Source organism: Gavia stellata, chromosome 8 (genome assembly GCF_030936135.1).
Source record: "Gavia stellata isolate bGavSte3 chromosome 8, bGavSte3.hap2, whole genome shotgun sequence".
Classification (NCBI taxonomy): domain Eukaryota; kingdom Metazoa; phylum Chordata; class Aves; order Gaviiformes; family Gaviidae; genus Gavia; species Gavia stellata.
Window position 1 is genome coordinate 18,143,640 of NC_082601.1, and position 23,058 is coordinate 18,166,697.

The 23,058-nt window shown below is 66.8% G+C and overlaps 1 protein-coding gene across 1 annotated transcript; it reads left to right on the top strand.

Annotated features, from left to right (window-relative positions):
• The first annotated feature begins 17,495 nt into the window (after positions 1–17,495).
• On the top strand, positions 17,496–22,523 carry RUFY4 (RUN and FYVE domain containing 4). The gene is made up of 10 exons (XM_059820791.1): positions 17,496–17,541; positions 17,930–18,036; positions 18,395–18,520; positions 18,788–18,894; positions 19,055–19,198; positions 19,912–20,998; positions 21,076–21,182; positions 21,848–21,994; positions 22,221–22,352; positions 22,421–22,523. Exons 1-10 carry the CDS (start codon positions 17,496–17,498, stop codon positions 22,521–22,523), a joined length of 2,106 nt encoding a protein of 701 aa, XP_059676774.1.
• The last annotated feature ends 535 nt before the right edge of the window (positions 22,524–23,058 follow it).

Here is a 23,058-nt window from a genome sequence, read left to right on the forward strand (position 1 = left end):
TCCCGGAGCCATCAGGGCGAAAGCACCGGTGGGAGCGGGTCCGGCGGTTGGCCAAGTGTCTCCAGTGGTCCCTGCACCCCACAGGGTCCCGCCAGCACCCCCAGAGAAACCATCCCCAAAACCTGAACCAGCTCCTCCATGACCCAAAACAAGCACCCGTGAGCATCACCACCCCAGATCCCGGTGGAAGAAGGGGTCCCCAGAATCAGGCACCAGGGGGGTCATCTCTGGAGGTGAAAGCACGCAGGGAGGAGATGAAGCCCCAGCGCAGGGTCTGTAGATCCCCTTCTTGAGCCAGATGTTTCGGTTGGTTTGGGGTCGGTGCCACCCCTTGGAGGGTGCTGGGGGACCCCGGGCACCCAGTGCCTTTCCCAGGACAGGTCTCCGGAGGGGTGGCCATGGGGGATGCAAAGTGGTCCAGGAAAGGAGAAAATCGATGGGAAACAAGGCAGAGATCGATCCCCCGGAGGAGGCCCTGTCCAGCACGGATCCTGCCTCCCACCACCACAGGACCCTGGGAGGCTAGATCCAGCCCTGGGAGCCCCTGAGGAGGGAGGCTGGTGGTCCCTGACACCTTGGCTGACACCTCCTAGGCCAGCCCTGACCAGCGCTCACCAGTGCAGCAAGCATGGGCAGTCTCAGCATCCCCGCTCCCCTGCTCACCCTCTCTGCGCCCAGCAGCACCCAGAGGGTGCAGAGAAGGGCCCCAGCTCCTCCGAGCAGCTGAGCCGACCTCCCCCCCCAGAGCTGAGAGAGGGCGAATATTTGGGTGGTGACGTAAAGAAGGGGAAAAAGGAAAGAGGGAGGAAAAAACCACCCAGAACCCCCTCCAGGACCTGCTGCGTAAACACGACCTGGGCACGGCACCGGAGCAGGGCTGACCCCTGCAGCCCCCCGTCCCGCTACCCCAGCTGGGCCTGTGCCAGGGCCAAGGACACATTCCTGTGGCATTCCTCCACACCCTCCGCGCCTCCCTCTGACACCCGCTCTGTTGTGGAGACCAGGGGTGTTGCTAATTAGCTGTCCCAAAGCACTGGGAGGGTGGCTTTTGACGGGGCATTGGGGACAGGGGTGGAACTGGCAGTCACACGTCATCCCCTCTGCTGTGCAGGGAGGAGGCAGGAGGGCAGAGTGGCTGGGGCAGTGAGCGGGAACAGAACAGCCACATGTCCCCTAGCACGAGCCCACAGCAGCTGGGACATGGATGTCCCCTCCCTGCAGACCCCGTTCCTGGCACAGCCACAGGCAGCCCACGGGCTGGCCGTGCACCCCAGCACTGCCCGGAGTCCCCGGCCACAGCAAGGCTGTGGGGTGCCCATCGCCATGAGTCAAGCCTGCCTCAGTTTCTCCTCCTGGCCCTGACTTGCTTTGCAGGCAAGGGGGTCCCCAGCACCAGCTGAGGGCGGGAGACGCACATCTCCCTTGCCAGCACCACGCGCCCCAGCACGGGTCCCCCTGTGTCCCCCCACTGCCAAGGGCCCATTGGCGCCACGGGCACTGGGAGCGATTGCTCTGGCCGGGACACGCCTCGCTGCCTGGCCCTGGCCCCGCTCCAGCCCCCGGTTTAATGATGGACAAAGCACCCCCCGGAGTCCCATCGCAGGGGGGCACTCGAAAAACAAGCCGGGTCTGACACGAGGCCAGCAGAGGTGGACGGCACTGAGCTGGGAGCGCACGCGTGTCACCACCCACCTGTGTGCGAGCACGCTTGTGCACACGGATGGATGTTCTTGCACACACATGCATTCCCCTGCAGGCTCACGCGCATGTGCCTGCATCTGCGAGCACACATGATCATGCACATGTGTGCACATGCATGAGCGTGCAAACACACTCGTCTTCAGGCACACACGTGCATACTTACACACGTGTTCACATGCACAGACATACACATACTTGCACACATGGCCCAGCAGCCTGGCACGGCTCCAGCGCCTGCTGTCAGCTCCCCGGGGGAGACACCGGGGGACAAGGCAGTCCCCAGACGCCTCAGCCCCACACTATGTGTCGTGCCTCAGTTTCCTCTCTTGGCACAGCCCAGCACCCCCACTCCCCCAGGAGCTGTGGGCCCTGGTGTGGTACGGGGCAAGCGGGGCAGGCTGGAGCCCCGCCAGGCCCAGGGGCTGGCACAGCCGTCACTTCCCAGAATCACCCGCCGGCGATCGCCAGCCGATTCAGCGCCAGCCGATTCAGCAGCCAAACGCCACAGCTTCTCCCCATCTCCCAGCCAAACCGGCCATCACCGGGCCGGCTCCTGCCACAGGGACAAGCATCATCCCCTGTCTTTTCTCAGCCTCTCCAAGCAGCATCATGGCAAAATCCAGCCCCAGTCGGAGTGAGCACATCCCCGGGGACAGGGACGCCCCTAGCACCTCCCTTTCTCCATGATTTGGGACATGCCTGCATGGCCGCATTGCCCAGAGTGTCCTCAGGCTCATCCTTCCATCCCAGCCAGGAGGGCAGTGTCACCACCAGACCCTAGCTGTGCCCTGACCGGCACGTGCCAACACACGAGCTCACCCGCGCCTGACCACTGCCACGGAAAGCACTGCACTCCACGCTGCGTCCCTCACCTCCAGCTGCCCCTGGGCAGGGCTCTGTGACTCAGTTTCCCAGTTTTTCAAAGGAAGCTACACCCCCCCTGCTTTGGGCAGCCAGTTTCGGTGCGGGGAGGGAGGGATAGGGCAGGCTGGGGGCGTTGGATACACGCCAGTGTCCATCCCTCTGTCCGTCCCCCTCGGAGAGAGGGAGGGAGGTTTGCTAAGCGAGGAAAAATCCCTGAGCGGAGGGGCCGGGTGCAAGAAGGGCCTTACATGGGCATGGGAACGACGTCGTGCTTCCCAGCTGATATGTGTGCGGCTGCCCCGGCCCCCCCAGAGCCACCCACGGGTGCCGGGCACTCTGCCAGCATCGCTGCCACCACGGGGCACGGGTCCCACCGCTGTCCCCCCCGCTGTCCTTCGGGCAGGGTGGAACCTCGAGGGCTGCAGGTCACTGCTGGGGCACAGGTCCTGCCCACCCTGGCACAGCTCTGCCTGCTCACTGCCTCCTCGGGGACGTAGCACTCACCAGCACCCCAAAATCTCCCTGGTGTCCCCACATACACCCCAGTGCCCCCCCCCCCGGTATCCTCATCACACCCATGATACCGTCTGGCACCCCACACCCATCACTCCCAGCACAACTTTTCACACCCTGCCAGCCCCCCTACCCACACCCCCATCTCTCCCCTCTCCCCCCCTCCCACCATACCCAGTCCATTTGGGGTTTGTAACTGGGGGCTTCCTCCCAACTGGGCCAGGAGGCAGCTGGTTGGGAGCCAGCTGTGCCGAGGGGCAGCCAGGGGGGCAGAACAAGGGGTTGGGGAAGGTCCCAAGGGGGTAAATACAGGGACCGAGGGGAAGATGCTGCCAACAGCATGGTGGGACAGGCTCCAGGGCCAGAAGCCACCAGAGGGGGGGACACCGGGACCTCAGTAGCATCTCCAGGGCAGGAGAAGGAAGCACGGCAGGGTGCAGCTGCCAGCACTTTGGGGGTGAGCCCCTCTTCCCACTCCAAAGCGTCCTGGGGGTGCAGGGGTTAAACGTGAGGGGCTTCAGGTAGACAAGAGGCGGTTTTTGCTCTGTGCCAAGCCCCCTCCCCACACGCGTCCTCCCCAGAGACCCTACAATAACAAGCCGGCGTGTGAGTCAGCTGGCCGCTTGCCCGGCCGGACGAGCCCCTCCCTGGGCGCTGGCCCAAAGGAGCTCTGCAGAAGGCCCCTGGCCCTGGCCCCATGCGCGCACCCCCCCAGCAGCACACCCCTCGGCTAGCCAGCCCCACCGAGGGGGCTCCAGCTTCCAGCGAGCGTGGGAAGGGTGACAGAGGCTAATGAAACACAGCCGGCTGTGGGAGTGAGCCACAGGCTGCCCCTGCACGCAGGCTACTCGAACACTGGGACTCTGGTGCCTCCCCTGCCCTTGGTGCACAGCCCCGTATCAGACATCAGAGAATCTCCACTGGGCACACACCCAGACACACGCGCTTCCTGACACTCCCTCCTGCCTGGAAACCGCTGGCAGATGCTCCCCACCACTGACTGCCATACTGCGGGCATCCCCTCACCCCACACACCCCTCACCTCTCCCCGCGGCACCCTGGCAAAGCCACCTCCTCTGGCCTCAGCCCCTGGGCATCTTTGACACATGGTCCCCAGGGTGGCACAGGGTCCTGAGGCTGGTACAGGGTCCTGGGATGGCAGAGAATCCCCAAGATGGCATAGGGTTCCCCAGGGTGGCACAGTGTCCCTGGGTTGGCACAGGGTCCTAGGATGGCACAGGGTCCCCAGGGTGGCACAGCCCCGCCGAGCCTCCCGGCCACCTCTGCCCTGCCTGGTGAGGGCCCAGGGTGCCGGGCATGTCCCCAGGGTGCCCCCACAGCCCCCACCTCCTCCGACACCCTGGCTAGGGCTCAGTGCCGGGGCTGCTCCCATTGCCTGCCCCACGCCGCCACCCACGCCGAGGCACCCTGCGAAGCCCGACGTGTGCCCAGCCCCCGGCACAGGCCCCCACCCCCGGGCCTTTCCTCTCCCTCCCTGCCCGGCCGGGCACGGGCATGGGCACGGGCATGGGCACAGGCATGTCCCAGCCTACGCTGCCCGCCCGGGGCGCGCCAGCCTCTTCCCGCCCGAGATGCCAGCCCCAGAGCTGGCTGGCATGCATGCCTCCCCGGAGATTCAGGAACGCACAGCCTCCCCTGCCCCGGCAGCACAGTGGCGGGCACCGTGCCCACCTCAAGCACCCCGGAGAACCTGGGTTGCCGTAGGATCCCCCTCCGCCGTCATGGCAGCCGGACATCACCATCAGGCATCCTCGGCTCTGCTCCCTCCTGCCAGCGAGATCCGCCCCCAGCGACGCTGGGTATCGGGAGAGGTGCTCAGCCTGCATGCGTGCTGCCGGCAGTGCTCGGCCATGGCGCGTGGCACCCACGTGCAGCAGCACCTATCCTGGCAAAGGGCACCCCGCTCCAGACGCTGAGGCACAGATCCCTGCTGGCCCCCTCTGAGCAGGGCTGCACCCCAAAACCCAGCCCTGTACCCAGATGGGCACATGCCATCAGGGGCCAGGCAGCAGGATGGCACTGCCAGCCTCACCCACCATGACACTAGTGCCACCATGACCGGCCCGCAGCCACCAGCCCATCTGGGTGCCCATCCAGTGGGGTCAGCTGGCACGGACCACGGCATCCCCCCTCCGAGTCCCCGGTGCCCCCCAGGTAGGGACGGGCATGTTCGGGGCACCAGCCTTACCTTGGCTTGGCACTTGGTGTGGCAGGAGAGCTTGCAGCCTGCAGGAGGGAGAGGGGAGAGAGGGTTAGTGGGGGCAGGAGGGGGAGCGCTGCCAGGGGGCAGCCCGCCGGCACCCCACGTGCAGGGCAGGACAGGGAGTGGCAGCCCACGCTGCGGGGCATGGAGCACCTCGGCACTGGGTACAGGCCACCGGGACATGCACACACGCACACGGATGCCTATGCCTTGCACGTGCGCGTGCACACTCCGGGTGGCACCAGCACGGCACAGCAACATGTGCACATGCATGCAGCCCTTGGGCACGCGCCCACGTGCACGAGCCATCCCCCCGCCATGCCAACGAGCCGGGGAGTGAGCGCGCGCGTGCAAACCCCAGTGCCCAGGGGTTAACGGCGTGAAGGGAGGCTGTGCACTGACACGTCTCACGAGGCCTCGCACGTGCACCAGCGTGCACGAGAGCGCTGTGGGGGTGCTGCCAGTGCCTGTGGCCCCGCCTGCCCGCGCACTGCTGTTGCACGCTCGCACCCGTGCCGTGAGGGTGACAGCACGGGCACATGGTCAATGCAGGCATGCGTTTGCCACTGCTGGAGACACACACTCATACAGGGCACCGCCACACAGCCCAGGCAGCTCTGCAAAGCCACGTGTCCCATCCCCAGGGGACACGAGGGTCCCCATGCAGCGTGGCCCCAGCCACGGCCACCCCCCAGGCCCTGTCCCCCCTTGGGGCCGTTTCCTGCGGTGCAGGAAGCCGCATTGTTCCTGCAGCCAGCGGTGTTTCCGCCCGCTGTCCCTCGCACGGGGCTCGGCAGCACCGCACACGTGCGAGGGGCCACGACACCGCCTGTGTCCCGCTGAGCGCCACGGGCAGCGCACGGCAGAGGACTGAGCACCCACCCGTGCACACAGACCTGCATGCGTGTGCACACTTGTGCAGTGACAGTTGCACACTCACTGCTCGCGCAGGGGGCTGACACGCGGCCCCGTGCACGCATGCAAGTGCCCCCACAGGCCACGCTCGCCTCCCAGCCACCTTCCCACCCGCAAAGCCACCACACACACTCTTGTGCACCTACAGGCTACCCCCAACACACGCGCACACACGTGTGTGCACACAGGTCAGCACAGGCACGTGTTCCCACCTTCACATCCTCATGCATGCCATGATGCAGGTGTACAGGCAGGCGTACAGGCAGGCACACACACGCATCCCCTGATGTCCTGACCCCCCCACCGGCACACCCGCTTTCACACGTGCGTGCCCGCGCCCCCAGCTCACCTCGGCAGGTGCTGCCCTGGCGCGTGATGGCCTGCCGGCAGATCCCGCACGCCTTCACCTTCTTGAAGCTCGTCATCTTGAAAGTGTGTGCTGGGGGGGCCTCCAGGTCCTGGGGCTGGGGGGACATGGGGCTTCATCAGCGGGAACGAGGTGGCACAGAGACCCGGGCACTCAGCCCTGCCCTGCCTCAGTTTCCCTCTGGGCAGGGGTCATCCTCCACCCCCCCACCATGTGAAGAAATGTGTCCCCCTCTGCACCCCATCAGCCGGGGCCGTGCCCTCTGCGGCAGGGCCGGGACCGTGGGGCCATGGGCACGGCGTGGGGGTCCCAGGCCCGCGTGGGCAGGGGGCAGCGCACCACCCCACTGCCGCGGCCCCTTTAAATAGTCTCTGCCGCCCCCTGGCGGTGCGCGCCGGAGGGCCGTGCGCGCGCGCGTGTGCGTGTACACGCTCGTGTGCACACACTTGTGTACGCACTGTGCATGCTCATAGATGAGCCCGTCCACACCTGCGTGCACGCGTGTCCACATGTGTGTGAGCACGTGTGCGTGCACATACATGTGTGCATGTGCGCACAGCGGTGTGCGCACACACGCAGGTGTGCACTTGCGCCTCCCTGCATGTTGGTGCATTCACACGTGTGTCCCTGTGCATGCGTGCCTGTGCACAAGCGTTTCTGTGAGCACGGGTGCAGGAACAAGTGCATATGTCTGCATGCATGGGGGTGTGAACATGCTTCTATGCACTTATGTGTGTGCAAACGTATGCACATGAGCACATGTGAAAGCACATACATAAACATGTGCATGCACGGATGTGTTTGCATGTACGTGTGTGAACACAGATATGTGTACAAAGACACGTGTGCACACCTAGGTATGTGCAGGTGCTGCCAGAAGTGAGCCCATGCAGGGGGGTGTCTCAGCGTCACGCTGTGCTTTGGGGTACACACCAGACAGCGTGTGCTGGCGTGTCCCACAGGGGGACATATCGGGGTGCGGTGCCCCCTGAGCATGAGCGCCCGTGCTTACCCTGCCTGGCACAGCCCACGGCAGCGGGAAGTCAATGCCACGAGTGTGAGTGCAGGATGGATCCCAACATGTGCGGGTGCCAGGGTGTGAGCGTACAAGTGTGTGTGTGTGCTCCCACATGGGGGCTGGGGGGGGGGTATCCTGGCACAGCAGCAGCCAGCCAGTGCCCCTCCCAGTCACCCCTCCAAACTGTTGGGGGGGGCACCCCCTGGCAGCACGCCAGCCCTGCCTACCCACCCGCCGCCAGATGAAGACGTGAGCCCCCGTAAATCCGCCTTTTCATGCCAAGACTAATGAGATTAAGCAGAGGCCCAGCGGCCCCCCCTCGCCCAGGCGCCCCGCTCTCCTCTGGCCGCGGTACCACACCAGAGCCGGGGGGATGGTGCCAAAGTGTCGGGGTGCCAGGTACCCCCCCCCAAAACCTCCCTGCCTCAGTTTCCCTGGTACATGCATGGAGAGGCAGAAGGGCTGTGCGCGTGCACTGCATGCCTGCGTGCGTGCAAACACCCCTGGGGCTGTGAGGGTGCTGCACGTGCTACATGTGGTGCGTGTCAGGGCGCTGCATGCATGTGCACGCCTGCAAGCGTGCAAGCATGTGCAAGCGTGCACATCCCTGCCAGCCACAGCAGCAGCAGACGCGTGGGCACATTTCCGTGTTCCAACGCGCAGGTCCATGTGCCATCGTGTGCACACTCGCATGGTTTGTACATGCATGTGCAAGCCTCTCTTCCCTGGGCACCTCCTCCCGCAGGGCCACTCACTGGTCCCTGGGCAGCACCCGGCAGTTGTGCCACCCTACGAGGGACCAGGGTGCACATGGCTGGGTGTATACACATGCACGCACATGTGTGCCCAGGTATGCCGTCACCCATCCAGCAGCCGTGGGAAAAGCTCCCTGGGGCTGGGGGCTCCCACGCTGCAGTTGCTGGGTGACAGCAAGGCCTAAGGATGCCATGAGCTCGTTTGCATATGCAAAGCAGCATCTTTACTGCGGGATGCCCGGGGAAGAGGCCTTGCCCCCCGCTCCCAGGGACTTGGCCGGGATGCCCGGTGATGCTGACGTGTCTCCCACACACATACCCCCCACCCTGCCCTGGCCCCACACGTTAGCATGGGCCTGCTTCATTAACCTCAATTATCCTTGCTAGGGAAAGAGCTGCCCCCCCCCCCCCCGCCAGTTCCCACCCCTCAGAGCCCCATCCACTTGTCCCATTGCCATCACCATCCCAATGCCGTGGGGCTGCCAACCCAGCGCCTGGCTTTTTACACCCCTACCTCCCTGCTGCTGGCGGGGCACCCTGCCCACCCAGTGCCACCCCGCCGGCTGCGGAACCAGCCCATCCCACCAAACAACCCTGTCCCCGCACCATACTGGCAGGATCCCAGTTAGCCTCCCTGCCCCCAGGGCCGGGAACTACTGGGGGGATGCATAGCAGGGCTGGGGAGCCTCTTGGGGTTGCCACCTGGGTACCCACCCATGGGCACCCACCTCTAGGGGCCAGCCCCCACACGGTGCAGGAAGACGGGGGGGCTAACGGGCATCCCTGGCCATGGGTCCCCGACAGGCAGACCGAAGGAGGCTGGAAGGGGACCCAGGTGTCCTGGGCTGGAAGAGGCACCAGGGAGAGATGCCAGATTAATCAGGAGCTGGGAGGCCTGGGTTCATTGCCCAGCACTGCAGAGAGGTGCAGTAGGGGGGGAACTGGGACACCCAGTTCCCCTGAGGCTGCAAAGCCGGGGTGGCTGGGTGGCACCGGGACACCTGTGTCCAGCCCTGTGGGCTCAGGCCCACCCAGCACTTTGCACCCCACTGCCCTGGTGGCTGGGGGGGGGGCAGGGCCCCAACCCCTGCACAAACTGGCTCCCCCCAGCCCGCCCAGTTTCCCTCCCCTCCAGTGAGGCAGCAGAGTCTCGACCCGGGGAATGGCGGGGGCCCCCGGCTGGTGCCGCAGGCTGGGCGTCGTGGGGGAGCAGCGCCCCACCCTCCCCATCCCCAACCGCACACCCCCTCCATAGACACCCCCCCCAGTGTCCCTGTCCTGCGTCCCCTCCCGGTCCCCGCTTCGTGCATCCCCTAGCCCGGTGCCCACCGCCGCTGCTCTCCTGGGCTGGGTCCGGCTTTGCTCCCTGCGGTCCCCGGGGCTCCTCCCGGCCCCGCTGCCGGTCCGGTCCCCCCAGCCCCGTCCCGGTGTCCGGCCGTCCCCGCCGGTCTCCGCTCGGTCCCCGTTCCCCCAGCGTCGGTCCCGGTCCCGGTCCCGGTCCAGCACCGCCGGTTCCCCCCGCTCCCAGTCCGCCCGTCCCGCTCCAAACGCCCCCGCTCCGTCCCGGTCCCCCCCCCGCTTCCCCCGCAACCAGCCCCCATCCACCGCCCGCTCCCGGGACCAGCCCCGCTCCGAGACCCCGCTGCCGGGCCCCACCGCGCTGCTGTCCCGCTCCCCCCCGGTGCCCCCCGGTGCGGGCGCGGCGGGCCGTACCCAGAGCAAGCAGGAGAGGCAGAGCCCGGTCATGCTGCCCGCGGCGCGGCCCCGCGGCCGGCCGAGCCCCCCCGGCCCCCTCGCTCCGCCCGCCCGCCCCGCCCCGGCCCCACACCGCCCCTCCAGCCGGGGGGAGAAGGGGGCGGCAAAGCCCCCCCCCGACCACCACAACGCCCACCGGCACCCCGGCCGAGGCGGCCCCGGGCGGCCGGAACCCCCCCCAGCAGAAGGGCTGCTGGACTGGGGAGGCCGAAGTGGGGCTGTGGCTCGTCCCGGCCCCCCTCTTCCCTCCCCCTCCCCGATTTGGGATCCATTTGGGATCCCATCCTCCCATCCATGGGATCCATCCTCCGCTAACCCAGGGGGCACCCGCCACCCATCTCACCCCCATCCCTCCTCTGGCCTCCAGAGGGTCCTGCGGCGGGGTGTCCCCGCCATCCCCAGCCGTCTCCCCTGGGTGGTCCCGGGATGGGAGACAGGGACATCCATGCGCCGAGCTGGGGGGCCTTAGCGAGGGGGGACAACCTCCAGGCGGGACTGAGAGCACCTTGGCAGCCCGCGGCCCTGGCAGGGATGTATTTGGCAGGGGGGTGCCCCAGCCCCTCCTGGGAGGGCTTGGCTGAGCGGCACACAGTCCCCCCCCACCAGTGCTGACTCTGGCTCCAGCCTGGAAACTTGTGCTCAGCTAGCTGTGACCACGGGGGTGTGAGTCAGGGTTGGGGGACGTGCCGGGGGGGAAGGACACGCTGGCAGGATGAGCCATGGCTGTCATGGGGACATGGGCACAGCAGGGACATGAGCACTGTAATGCCCCCCCCCAGTGTGCCTCAGTTTCCCATCTGTACACTGCATGCAGCTGCCAGCCCAGAGAGGAAGGGGAGGGTGGGATGGGGGGGCTGCCCTTCCCAGACGCTGGGGTGGCATCTGACCCCCCCCAAAGCGCCACATCTCCTCCCTAAAATATCACTGTCCCACCACCCGCCACCACACTGCTTTGCTGTGCCCACCCAGCCCATGGTGGAGGTACAGATGTGGGGATGTGCCAGGCAGGACAGGGGACAGATGGGGAGAGCAGCCCCTGCCTCCCCATGCCAGCCAGGCCCAGGGGCGGAGAAGGGAGGCTGGGGGGCCTGATCCTGCTAACAGCATCAAGCAGGCAGGGAGCGCCCATCCATGCACCCCCCCATCATTACAGCTGTCATTAATCAGCCTCCTTACTGCATACAAACGAAAGCCCCAGTGGAGTGGGGTGTCCCCACCCCACCATAAATCACCCCCCTCCCATTCACTGCCGTGACAAGCCCAGGCCCCTCAGAAGGGCAGGGACAAGGGTCATGCAACGAGGACAGGGTGGCTGCAGGGACACTGCCCGTGAGCATCATTTAGGGCTCATTTTCTCAGCAGGGGGGGCACAGATGAGGACACTTAGCCCAGGAACCCCCCCCCCATGGGTACCACTAGTGTGGGCATGTAGCCCCAGTGCAGGGCCAGCCTTGGCAGGACACCTCTGCATCCCCCCTCCCAGGGTCACGGTGTCCCCAAGCTCCCCACGCCCGCTTCCAGCAGAGGTGTCCCCACACCGCTCTTGGGTGCACGGGGGGCATGCAGATGTCGCACAAGCACCCCCACACGTACAGGCCGGGGCACACTCATGCACACCACACATATGGCCCATGTCACATGTGGCAGGGGGGCATGGGAAGGGCTGGGGGACACCCCTCTAACAGCTCACACCAGCGTAAAGCCCCACTGCTGCTACACCCAGCACACACGCATGTGCTAGGGGGCACGCACATGCATGCACACCCCCCACCAGTGGGCACATGCCCGCACCTGCGCAGGGACACATACCCCACGGCAACTCCCCAGGGACCTGCTGTGCCCCCACATTTGTGAGAGCTCACTCTCGCCCCAGCCCCATCTGCACGCTCGTGAACACACACACACGCAAGCATGCCTGAGTCCCTGTTCTCACACCCACATCAGGGTCACACGGACACAGGGATGGACATCGGACTGCACAACCGACGCCCCACACCCCACCAGTGCCACCCACCCACCCAAAGCCCTGAGCACCCGCCCGCAGCCCCAGCAGCTCACCGACCTGCGTTCCCTGAATGCGCTGGGGTCCCCAAGCAGCCAGGGGCCTCTCCCTCCTCCAGGCTGGGTCCCTGCCCTGGCACATACTGGCCTGTCACCACCCTGCAGTGACACTCCCCCAAGCGCGCTGCCCGGTGGTGGCTTTGGCACTGGCTTTGCTGGCACGATGCAGCTGGAGTGGCCCGTGCCACCCTGCCAGGCATGGGGCAGCTTCCCAAAGGTTAAGGAACCAAGTGAGGGTGGTGCAGTGGGACCCCCCGCCCTCCGCCATCGTCTCCCCTCCCTGCCTCAGTTTCCCTGGCATGGGTGGCAGAGCAGGATGGGTCCCCACACTGGGCACTGCATGGGCACAGGGATGCCCTGTGCGGGGCAGTGCTTTGGCACGGGGAACCCACACACACCAGGTGCTGATGGGCATAGGGATGCCTCACGCTGGGTGCTTACAGGCAGAGGGGTCCCTCATGCTGGGCACTTTTTTGGGCACAGGGATCCCACACAGACTGAGCACTTTATAGGCACAGAGCTCCTCAGTGCTGGGTGCTTGCGGGCACAGGTATCCCCCACACTGGGCATTTCATGGGCACAGGGATCTCTCGTGCCAGGTGCTTTATGGGCACAGAGGTCCCCTCCCACTGGGCACAGGGGTCCCCCCATTGTGGGTGCTGTAAGGACACAGAAACACCCGCCGCCTCCACGCTCGCTCTGTAAGGACACAGGGATCCCAACAGATCCCTTTGCGCGAAATGGTGTACAGCAGACCCCAGCAGATCCCCTCCAGCCAGGCACTGCAGGGGCCCGCGGGTGCGGGTTATGGGGGGGGGGGGGGTGTCACAGTACCACCCTGGGGGGACACAAGGAGGGACAAAGGACGTGCCCGGCACACTGGCAGGCATATGCACGGTTTAACCCCCCGCCGCCCGCAGCAGGCAGGGCCAGTGCCAGCCTGTACCCCCATCCCCCTGCACCCCCCCGGAGCCCGCCCCAGCTCTGTGCCCCCCCGGCAGACCCTAACCCTAACGCCGTGCCCGGCGGTGCCCGCTTACCTCCCGGTGGCGGCAGGCGCGGAGGGGCAGGAGGCAGGACACCAGGGACTTCCCCCAGCGAACCAAGGCGGCAAAGCACCAGCTCAGCCGGGTCATGGTGCCCCTGCCCGGGGGTCACCCGCCTGGGAGGGGGGGTGTGCAGGGGCCGACCCCTGCCCAAGGCACGCTCGGAGGGGCGGCCAACCCCAGCCCTGCTCCCCCGGTTGCAACAACCTCCGGTGCCCGGGCAGTGCCCCGGCGGTGCCCGGCGGTGGGCACGGGGCCATGCGGCGATGGGCCGAGGGGCTGCGGTCCCACCGGGCCCTGTCCCCCCCCGCCGGTCCCCCAGCGTCGCCTGCGCGCTGGCAGCCAGGCAGGGAGCACCGTGCCCGCCCATGTCCTGCAGTGCTTGGGTGGGAGCCAGACCCGCCACGCTCCCCCTCCTCCTCCTCCTCCTCCTCCTCCTCCTCCTCCTCCTCCCCCTCTCCCTCCTCCACCCCCTCCTCCTCATCCCCGCACACGGGGCTCGGGGCTCCGCACCCCCCGGGCGCACCCGCCTGCCCGCCGGGCACGGCATCCCCTGCGTTGGGTGCCGGACCCTAACAGTGTCCCCCCGCCAGCCCCCCCTCTGGTCTGGGGGTGGAGGAGGCCGGAGGCCCGGATTCGATCGCAGCTCAACCCGTGACACACACCCCCCTCCCCGATCCTGCCTCAGTTTCCCTCCGGCACCCCCTGTGCACCCCAAGCCCTGAATGGCAGTTACTGCACATGGTGGGGCTTCCCTGCCCCTCCACCAGCCCACCCCCCGCCCTCCGGCAGCCCACCAAGCCTCTCCCCAGGAGCCTGGGGACACATTCAGGGACACCCCCCCCCCAGCCTCCCCAGCAGGGTCTCCTCTCCAAGAGGGTGCCCGGCTGATGCACTGTGCTGAGGGCACAGCGTTACCCACGGGAACCCCTCGGTGCAGGACACCCCAACACAGCCCCGGACACCCCCACCCCGCCACTGGGCTTGCCCAGGACAGGGGGCCGGGGTGCACCCCACCCTGCAGCTGCACTGGGGACCCCACACACCCCCTGCACCCATAGGGGAGGTGCCAAGGGGGGTCGGCAGCAGTACCTCCAGATGCTGCCATGATGCCGTGGTGATGCCGGGCGAGGACCCGTCCCTGCGGGGCGGCTGCCGGTGCCAAGTGTGGGCAGCAGCCGTGCCAGGCCTGGGCACTAATTGCATTTGCCCCGGGAAGGCTCCTAACGAGCAGCAGTGCCAGGGAGGAGCGCAGGGGGCAGGGGGTTTGGGGCGGTCCCACACACTTCATAGCTGTCCCCCACAGCCCTGCCTGGCACCCTGGGGCTGGCAGAGGGCTGGCGGGCAAGGGGTGCCAGCGTACGGCCCCCCACGTGGAGCACCAGGGAGGTGACATCACCACTGGCTCCACCGTCCCCCACCCACATTTAATTAGCAGATGGCCCCCGCACCCCAGACCCCCCCGCCAGGCAGCACCAGGCCTGTGCGGGGCCATTAGCTTTATTGGCTGCGCTGAATGAGGGCCAGGCCTCGTTAATTGAATTGCACCCACGCCAAGGACAGGCGGGCATCTTCTCCCCCGCCCCGGGCCCCCGGCATCCCCTCCCTCGCCCTTGGCTGGGGCAGGGACGGGGGACCCCGATGCCAGGGCGCTGAGGTGGCAGCCGCCCCGGCAAGGTATGGGGGGGGGCACGGGCCCCCCACGGGTGTCGGGGTCCTGCCTGCGGGGTGCCTGGCATGGTGTGGGCGGTGTTGGCATGTGGGTGCAACCGCGGGCACAGGCACATGTGTGTACACACACGCGGGTGCCCTCTCAGCCCCACACCCACGCCTCCCACGCATATACGGTTTGCACCTACACATGCACCCCTATAGCCGTGCACACGCAGCCTGCACACATGTGCAATTGCACACATGCATGCACATGCATATGCATCCCCCCCCGTGGCACAGCGGTGTGATGCTCCACCGCCCCCCAACACCCTGTGCACCCCCCCAGTCCGATGTGGGGTTCTGTACTCTGTGTCCACAGGGCCACCCACTGCGGGGTGGCATGGGGCAAGGGGGTGCTGGGGAGGCTGGGGGTCACCCTGAGCACTGCCACCAGCTCCCCCACGTCCCTCAGCTGCTCTCTGGGGCACCCCACAGACCAACAGCCGCCGCCCCTCTCCCCGGCAGCCAGGAGGGTGCAGGGAGGCCCCGGCTCCCGCTCAGCATCACTTCCTACTTTCACTTTGGTGCCGAGCCGAGGCCTGGCCTGGGGGTGGCAGATGCCCCCCAGGCCCCTGCCCAGGTGGCACAGGTAGGGGCAGTGGGTGCTATGAGGGGGGTGCGGCAGGGGGTGGGATGTGGGGGCAGCTGGGCACCGCTGTGGGGACCCGCCAAGCCAGATGATGGTGGGGAGCAGGATGGCAGCAGGTCCCCATGCCTGGCACTGGGGGGGTGAGCTGGCATCGCCCCCGGCCCCCCCTCCCAGGGGATTTAGCCCCCATCCCAGAAGGAGCCTGTAGGACAGGGGGACGGGCATGTAGGACAGCAAAGGGGGACGGGCATGGTGGCCAAGGGGCGCTGCTCAGCTGGGGGCCCCCCAGGCACAGATAGCAAAGGAGGGGGCTTTGCCCAGGGTGCCCCAGGAAGCGTTTGCACCCCGGCTCTGGGCACAGCCCCCCATGTGGGGGGCAGATGCCTGGGGGGTGCTGTGGGCCTTGCTGCAGTGGGCTGTGGCTCCTGTGGGGCGGTCTTTGTGCCCAGGGGCTGTTGCCCCTGGGGGCTCTTGTGCAGGGGGGGGGGGGGGGGGCCTCTGTGCCAGGGGCTGCTGCTGCCCCAGGGGTGCTGTTAGCTGCTGCTGGCTGGGTATGGGTCCCAGACCCCCTCCCCAAAAACTGCAGGGGGTTCCATCAAAGCATTCCCAAGCCCTATTCCCATGGGAAGGCATCAGGGTCCCCCCCAGGCCTGGCACTGTCCTTCCCCCTGCCACAGGGGCTGCACACGGGCACCATCCTTGCTGACCCCTCCCCAAAACTGGCATCCACCAAACCGGGGAGCCAGGTGCCGGGGGGCCAAGCCACGATGCCTGATGTGGTGCGGGGCGGGTGGGGGGTGGCTCCTGCAGCCCCCCCAACCTCCTACACTTCCTCCTGACCAAAGTACAAAAGGAGAAGCAGACAGGCACAGCGTGGGCACAGGGACACACCAGCATTCCCCCGACACCCAGCGAGCACCTCGGGGCACCCCACAGCTCCACAGACGCAGGTAAGTGGCTCCTCTTCTCGGAGGAAACTGAGGCAGGGGCAGGGTGGGCAGGCAGGAAGACGGCTCGTCCAAGGTCACCCAAGGGCACCGGACGGGAACCCAGGCATCCCGAGTCCCGTGTCCTGCCCTGCCTGCCGAGCCACCCTGCTGCAGTGGGGGGACATGAGGCACTCATGCACGCTTGGACACGCGTGTGCACACACACTCTTGTGAGTGCACGCGCACCCTGCCGTGCACACCCCTATGCATACACATGTGCTCCCCCAGCCCTGTGCCCAACCACCACCCGCACTGACAAGCCCCGGACCTGCCACCTCCATGGGCACTGTCCCTCTCCCTGTCCCCAGGGTGCCACCTGCCACCCCCCAAAACATCCCCACTGCACTGTACCCCCCGTTCCCCCCCCCCCCCCCCCCATGCACACAATACCCCCAAACCCCATGCCAGCCCCACAAGCAGCATGCTGAGCCAGGGGGCTCTGCCCAGGTGGGAGCTTGGTTTGGGGGGCTGTATGTCAGGGGCTGTGTGCTCCCCTTCCCCGCCCCCCCAGGAGCCCCCCACACTGTTTGTGGTGTGAGCAAGGGAAGCGAGAGCAGAAGCAAAGGCAGCGCTTCCCCCACACCAAACCCACATCCTGAATCCTGGGGGACGGGGACAGGGACAAGGACAGGGACACACTGCAGGGGGGAGGCTCAGCCCCAGGAACCCCCCCCAAGGAATGGGGGCTGAGGCTGGGCACAGCGTGGGGGCAAGCCCTGGTGCATTTTGGGACAGCACGTATGAACAGCTAAGGGGGTACAGAATGGGGCACCTTTGCCTACCCCACACTCCATGTAGTGGGGGAACATGGGCAAGGAAAAGGGGTGCCTGAGCTCACTCCCTCTTACCTTAACAGCAGGCAGCTCCGGGGTGGAGCTGGGGGGGCAGACCCTCTCTTTGGGGCAGAGAGTTTGGGGGTGCCAGGTGAGTGCCAGCCTGGCACCTCTCCTCACTGCCCCGCCTTTGCAGACCCCCAGGGACAGCCATGGCAGGGGACGGGGAGCTCAACCGCGTCATCAAGGACCTGCAGAGTAAGTCTGCCAGCCTGTGCCCTGCCAGTGTGTCCCCTGCATGGCACATCTCGCCCTGGCCATGCCAGGTCCCTCCTCACACCCAGCCCGTGGGCAGCAGGGGGGCATCACTGCTGGGGGTGCTCTAGAGCATCCCAGTGCCAACTCTGCCACTGCTGCCTGCTCCCATCCTTGCTGACAGCCACAGAGGACCAGCAGTGCCCAGCGGGTACCTGTGCCCCTTGCTCCCCCTGCTCCCCCATTTCATCCCAGGGCAGGTTCCTCTTTCACCCACCGGCAGAAATCCCCAGGGCCGGGAGCCAGGAGTCAGCAGGGACGGGGCGTGGGATGGGGCAGGGTGCCCGCTGCCTGGGTAGGGCGGTGCCAGCTCAGCCCTGCCGTCCCGCAGAGACCGTGGCCGAGCTGAACCGCAGCTACCGGGAGCAGAACCTGCCAGTGACGGACGGGAGCCGGGAGCTGCACAGCCTCTGTGCCCAGCTGGAGTTCCTCCTTCAGGTACCGCTGCTCCTCTGTCCCTGCCACTCCCTGCCTCAGTTTCCCTTGGAGCTCAGCTGAAATCAAAGGGGACTCCACGCTAGCTGTTTTGGGGGTAGGATGACCCCAGCCAGTGTTGTCCAGCCCTGGGCATCCCCAGCCACACAGGCATCTGGACCAGGCTCACCCACGTCCTCATGTGCAATTGCACATGCTGCAAAAGGGAAACTGAGGCATGGAGCCAGCAAAGAGGGGACAGCCAGGGGACACCAGGACCCACCCTGCTGGGGGAGCTGGCTGGATCCCAGCCCCACAGGGGACAGGCTGAGGGAACAGGGGGACACCCCCAAACGATCAAGGCCAAGCCCATGTCTGTCAGTTCGACCTCAAGGAGAAGAGGAGCTTCTTCGGGCAACGCAAGGACTATTGGGACTTCTTGTGCCAGGGCCTGGCGCTGCGCCGGCAGGAGCATGAGGGCATTCGCTTTGTCATCTCCCTGGACAAGGTGGGCATGGGCTGGCAGGGTTCCTGGGGACTCGTGCATGTGCTCGTGTGCATGCTTGTGCTTATTTGCGGGTGCACACACACTTGTGCACAGGCACACACTCACCCGGGCACTGAGGATTCACCCACCAGCACCTTCTCCCCTCTGGGGTCCTCACTGGCCCCCAGCCCTGGCCTTGGCGACCCCCTTCGCCCCTGCACGGGCTGAGGGGAGGCGTGCAGGGAATAGGCTGGTGTGGCAGGGCTGGATAACCCCCTCTCCCCCCAGCTGAAGACCCCCGTGGGCAGGGGCCGAGCCTTTCTGCGGTACTGCCTGGTGCACCGGCAGCTGGCAGAGTCCCTGCAGCTCTGCCTCCTCGACCCCGAGAGCCTCCGGTGAGAGCGGGGCAGAGCGCATGGGGAGGGGATGCTCGCGGTGCCGGCGGGCATGGCCAGGGCGGGCAGCACCCTGCAGCACACTGTGGGTAAGGGTGCTGCAGGCGTGGGTGCCCACCTGGGGCGTGGAGAGGTGTGTGAGCCGGTTTTGTGGTTGCAGCGAGTGGTACTACGCCCGCAGCCCCTTCCTGAGCCCCCAGCTCCGGGCGGAGATCCTGGGCAGCCTCTATGAGCTGGATGGTGTCACCTTCCGCCTGGCCCTGTGCAGGGCTGACCTGGACATCGCCTGGCCCATGTTCTCCGAGTGAGCCTGGGGACGTGGGGGGCACTGGGGGCAACCGGGGCACTGGGGACACTGGGGACGCCAGGGGCATCGGGGGCACTGGGGGCTCAGCATCGCAGAGAAGCACACGGGTGTCCCCCTGCCACCCTGGACTCCATGCAGTGCCCCAGCTGTGCCAGCTCTCCGTATGTGGCCCCAGGTGGGCACAGACACCCACACCGGCATGCAGGCCATGCCTGCACCCGCAAACATGCCACACGTGCATGAACACACACATGCGACCGCCCTCTGCCAAGCACATGCCCAGGCACAGATCTGCTGCAACACCATGACACTGTGACATCTGAGACACAGGGACACACACAAGTGCATGCACACCCTTCCCCCAGGCACAGTTGCAGGGGGGCACTTGTGGACGCAGCCACTCCGGCACAGTCATGCCTGCTCTGCTGCTTGCACACTCATGTGCATGCGCTGCCACAAGCACACACGCAGCCCCCAATTCCCCTGCCACTGCCATGGGGTTCTCTGTGTGCCACCTGCTCTGTGGGTGTTCAGGCTGATAGCACTAGCCTCCGTGGTCCCCTGTCACCAGGTGCCACCTGGTGTCACCAGCCCCGCTGCCCTCTCCATCCCCACAGGCTGACCATGCCCAGGGGAGGCTGTGGGAGGTTGGTGGTGCCTGGCTAACCTGGGGGGTGACCTGGTGGCCCTGAGCCCCATGTCACCTCTAGGACACTGGTACGTCCCAGCCCAGTGGCCAAAAGCAGCCCAGCAAAGACAGCCCTGCAGACAGGTGATACCGGCACCTTGGCACATGGATGGCCTGATGGCATCGCCCATCCCACTGTGGCACCCCGTGGGATGTCAGCCCACCCGTGCCCCCCCGCCTTGTCTGCCCCACGGGCAGGGGGTGTAGAGATGGAGGAGGAGGATGTGGAGGTGAAGAAGAACGTGGAAGAGGAGGATGAAGAGGAGATGGAGGAGGAGGAGGAGGAGGAGGAGGAGAAGGAGGAGGAGGAGGATGAGGAGAAGGTAGAGGATGTGGAGGTAGACGTGGAGGAGGACGTGGAGGTGGAGAAGGATGTGGAAGAGGAAGATGAAGAGGAGTTGGAGGAGGATAAGAAGAAGGTGGAAGATGTGAATGTGGAGGAGCTGGAGGACGCACACGGTGCTGGTAAAGCACCCCAGCCTGATGGTGATGGGGAGCCTGGCACGTCCCTGCCGCCCGGCACGGGGTGCATGCCGGGCTCCTCGCCGCCGGTGCCCGGGCAGCTGGGCAGGACAGAGGCATCCCTGCAGGCACTGGTATCCCAGCTGCGGTCTGAGCTGGGGCAGCGGGATGTGGCATCGCGGGCGCTGGCGGCCCGGCTGGCACAGGAGGAGCGGCGGCACCGGCGGCAAGAGGACGGCAATGCCCGGTGGGCCCAGCTGCAGGCGCGCGAGGCTGAGGCACTGCGGGAGACCAACGCCTTCCTGGAGCGGGCGCTGGTGGCGGCGGTGGCAGCGGGGGGCCCGGGGGTGCTGGCGCGGGCACAGGAGGAGGCACGGGGCTGGCGGGAGGCAGCGGAGGAGCGGGGCACCCAGCTGGCCGGGGCGCTGGCAGAGGCAGCGGCACTGGCCTCGCGCCTGCGGGACTGCCAGGCGGCGCTGGCAGCGGTGGGACAGATGGACACGCTGGAGGATGGCAGCACCCCAGACGAGGTGGCCGCTGTGGAGGAAGTGCTGCGGCAGGCGCTGGAGCTCGCCCGCAGCCCCCAGGAGCTCCTGCCGGACCCCCAGGCAGAGGGGGAGCCTGACACGGCCACCGGCATGGCCATGGTACGGGCAAGCCTGAGGGGACCCCACGGTGGGGCAGGGGGACGGGGGGCCAGGGCTGAGCCCCCACTCTCCCACAGCGCCTGGCCACCCTGGCCACCGCGGCGCGGGAGGAAGCCCGGCAGAGCCGGCAGCAGCTCCAGGCCCAGCAGCAGGAGGTGGCGCGGCTGCGGGAGCAGCTTGACAGGTTGGGCAGGGACCCCCCTCTCACACCGTCCCCTGTCCCACCGATGCAGGGTTTCCCCTGGGACCCCCCCCATGGCACTCCACTTGGACCCAGGGGAGCAGCACCTGGAGATGGGCAGGGGGAAGCAGGGAAGGATTTGGGGAGGGAGGGCTGGAGGGAGGCATCAATTTAGGGACTGATAGGAAGGTGGAGAGGTGGGTGGGCAGAGGAGTGGAAGAATGAATTTGGGGCGAGTGGAGGGACGGAGGTGTGGGTGGAGCGGTGAATTTGGGGTGAATAGAGGGATGGATGGGTGGATGGAGGGATGAATTTGGGGTGAATACATTGATAGGCGGGCACACAGAGGGGTGGAGGGATGAATTTGGGACAAGTGGATGGAGGAACGGAGGATGAATTTGGGATGAGTAGATGGATGGATGGATGGGTGGGCTGAAGGACAGAGGGACAGGTGTGGGGAAGGCTGGATGAACAGCTGGGAAACGGATGGGTGGCTGGCCCGGCAGATGGCAAGGTGGGTCTGGGCATGGGGAGCCAGTTTGGGGATGGATGGGCAGCGGATAGAGGGAGGGAGAGAGGGAGGGAGGGAAGGAGGAATGGGTGGATGGATGGATGGAGAGATACCAGCTGAGGGACGGGGAGACCATCTCCCCAATGCCCCGCACCAGGGCCCGGCAGGACGGCGAGCGCTGGGCATCGGCACTGCAGCGGGCGCAGCGGGAGGCCCTGGAGCGAGAGGCCATGCGTGGCGCCGAGCAGGCGCGGCAGCAGGAACTCATCCGTGACATGAAGGGGCGGCTGCTGGAGCTGCTGCGGTGAGAGCCCCGGGGACCCCACTGGTGTGGGGCCACACACGGGTGGATGGGCCCAAACCCTTTTGCCCAGAGGAGGGCACCAGAGCCCGGGCAAATCCCGCTCACCACCTCGAGAGACCCAGGAGGATACTTGGGTGTTTACCTTGGTTCTGGGGTGGCAGGGCATGCTCGTGGATCCCTGCCGCCAGGCACACTCCTGCCGGGGCTGACCTGTCCTCTTCCGCAGGGAGAAGGATGCCCTGTGGCAGAAGACAGAAGGCATCGACGCCCCAATGCCCAGCCCGGCACCCCGCGACGCAGGGCTGTGCACCCGCTGCCACAAGGATTTTCGCCTCCTCTCCCGGCGGTACAACTGCAGGTGGGCTATGGGGGTCACTGGGGGTGGCACCAGGGTGACACGGCTTTCACCGCCCGCTCTCTTGGCAGGCTGTGCCAGGGCAAGGTGTGCCACGCGTGCTCCGTGGACGTGGGCAAGCAGGGCCGCTGCTGCCTGCTTTGCTACCAGCAAAAGCACCTGCAGGCTACGTGAGCAGGACCACAGCCCTCACACTCTGCCTGGGACACCCCCTGCCCTGGCTGCCTCCTCTCAGATTTACTGGGGACCCAGGTGTCTGGGGCCTGCAGGCAGGCCAACATTTTGGGTTTGAGACATGTCTTTCTTGTGGCTGGTCCACGGAGAGGAAAACAACCTGCTCCTGCTACCCCTGTGGCTTCCGTGTTGTCTATCGGTCGTCGCCAGACTGAGCCCCAGGCTGGGTGTGGGTGGGGGGATGCCGGTATTGGGGTACCCGAGCCCTCCAGGGGGGAACCGTCCCCATAAGGGGTGTCCCAGCTGTGGCCAGGCTGAGCCGCTGTCTGCCCTGTCCCGCAGCGGGCAGGCAGCAGCAGGCAGGGGAGACAGCTCTTGGCCAACAGCCCCGGCTTCCTGCCAGGCTGTGAGGACCGCTTGGGCAAGAGGTTTCCCAGATGCAAAGGTGATGGGCTGTCCCTGCCCAGCACCCCCGCTGACCCTGCCCAGCCCCAAGTCCCCAGGGCTCCCCGCATGGGTGCCAGGCGACTCCTGT

Bases quoted from the DNA above. Each gene is read 5' to 3' on its own strand.
- RUFY4 (XM_059820791.1), top strand. From the start codon at position 17,496: ATGGCAGGGGACGGGGAGCTCAACCGCGTCATCAAGGACCTGCAGA. The intron at 18,521-18,787 runs GTGGGCATGGGC...CTCTCCCCCCAG, and splicing joins TTGTCATCTCCCTGGACAAG to CTGAAGACCCCCGTGGGCAG. The intron at 20,999-21,075 runs GTACGGGCAAGC...ACTCTCCCACAG, and splicing joins CGGCCACCGGCATGGCCATG to CGCCTGGCCACCCTGGCCAC.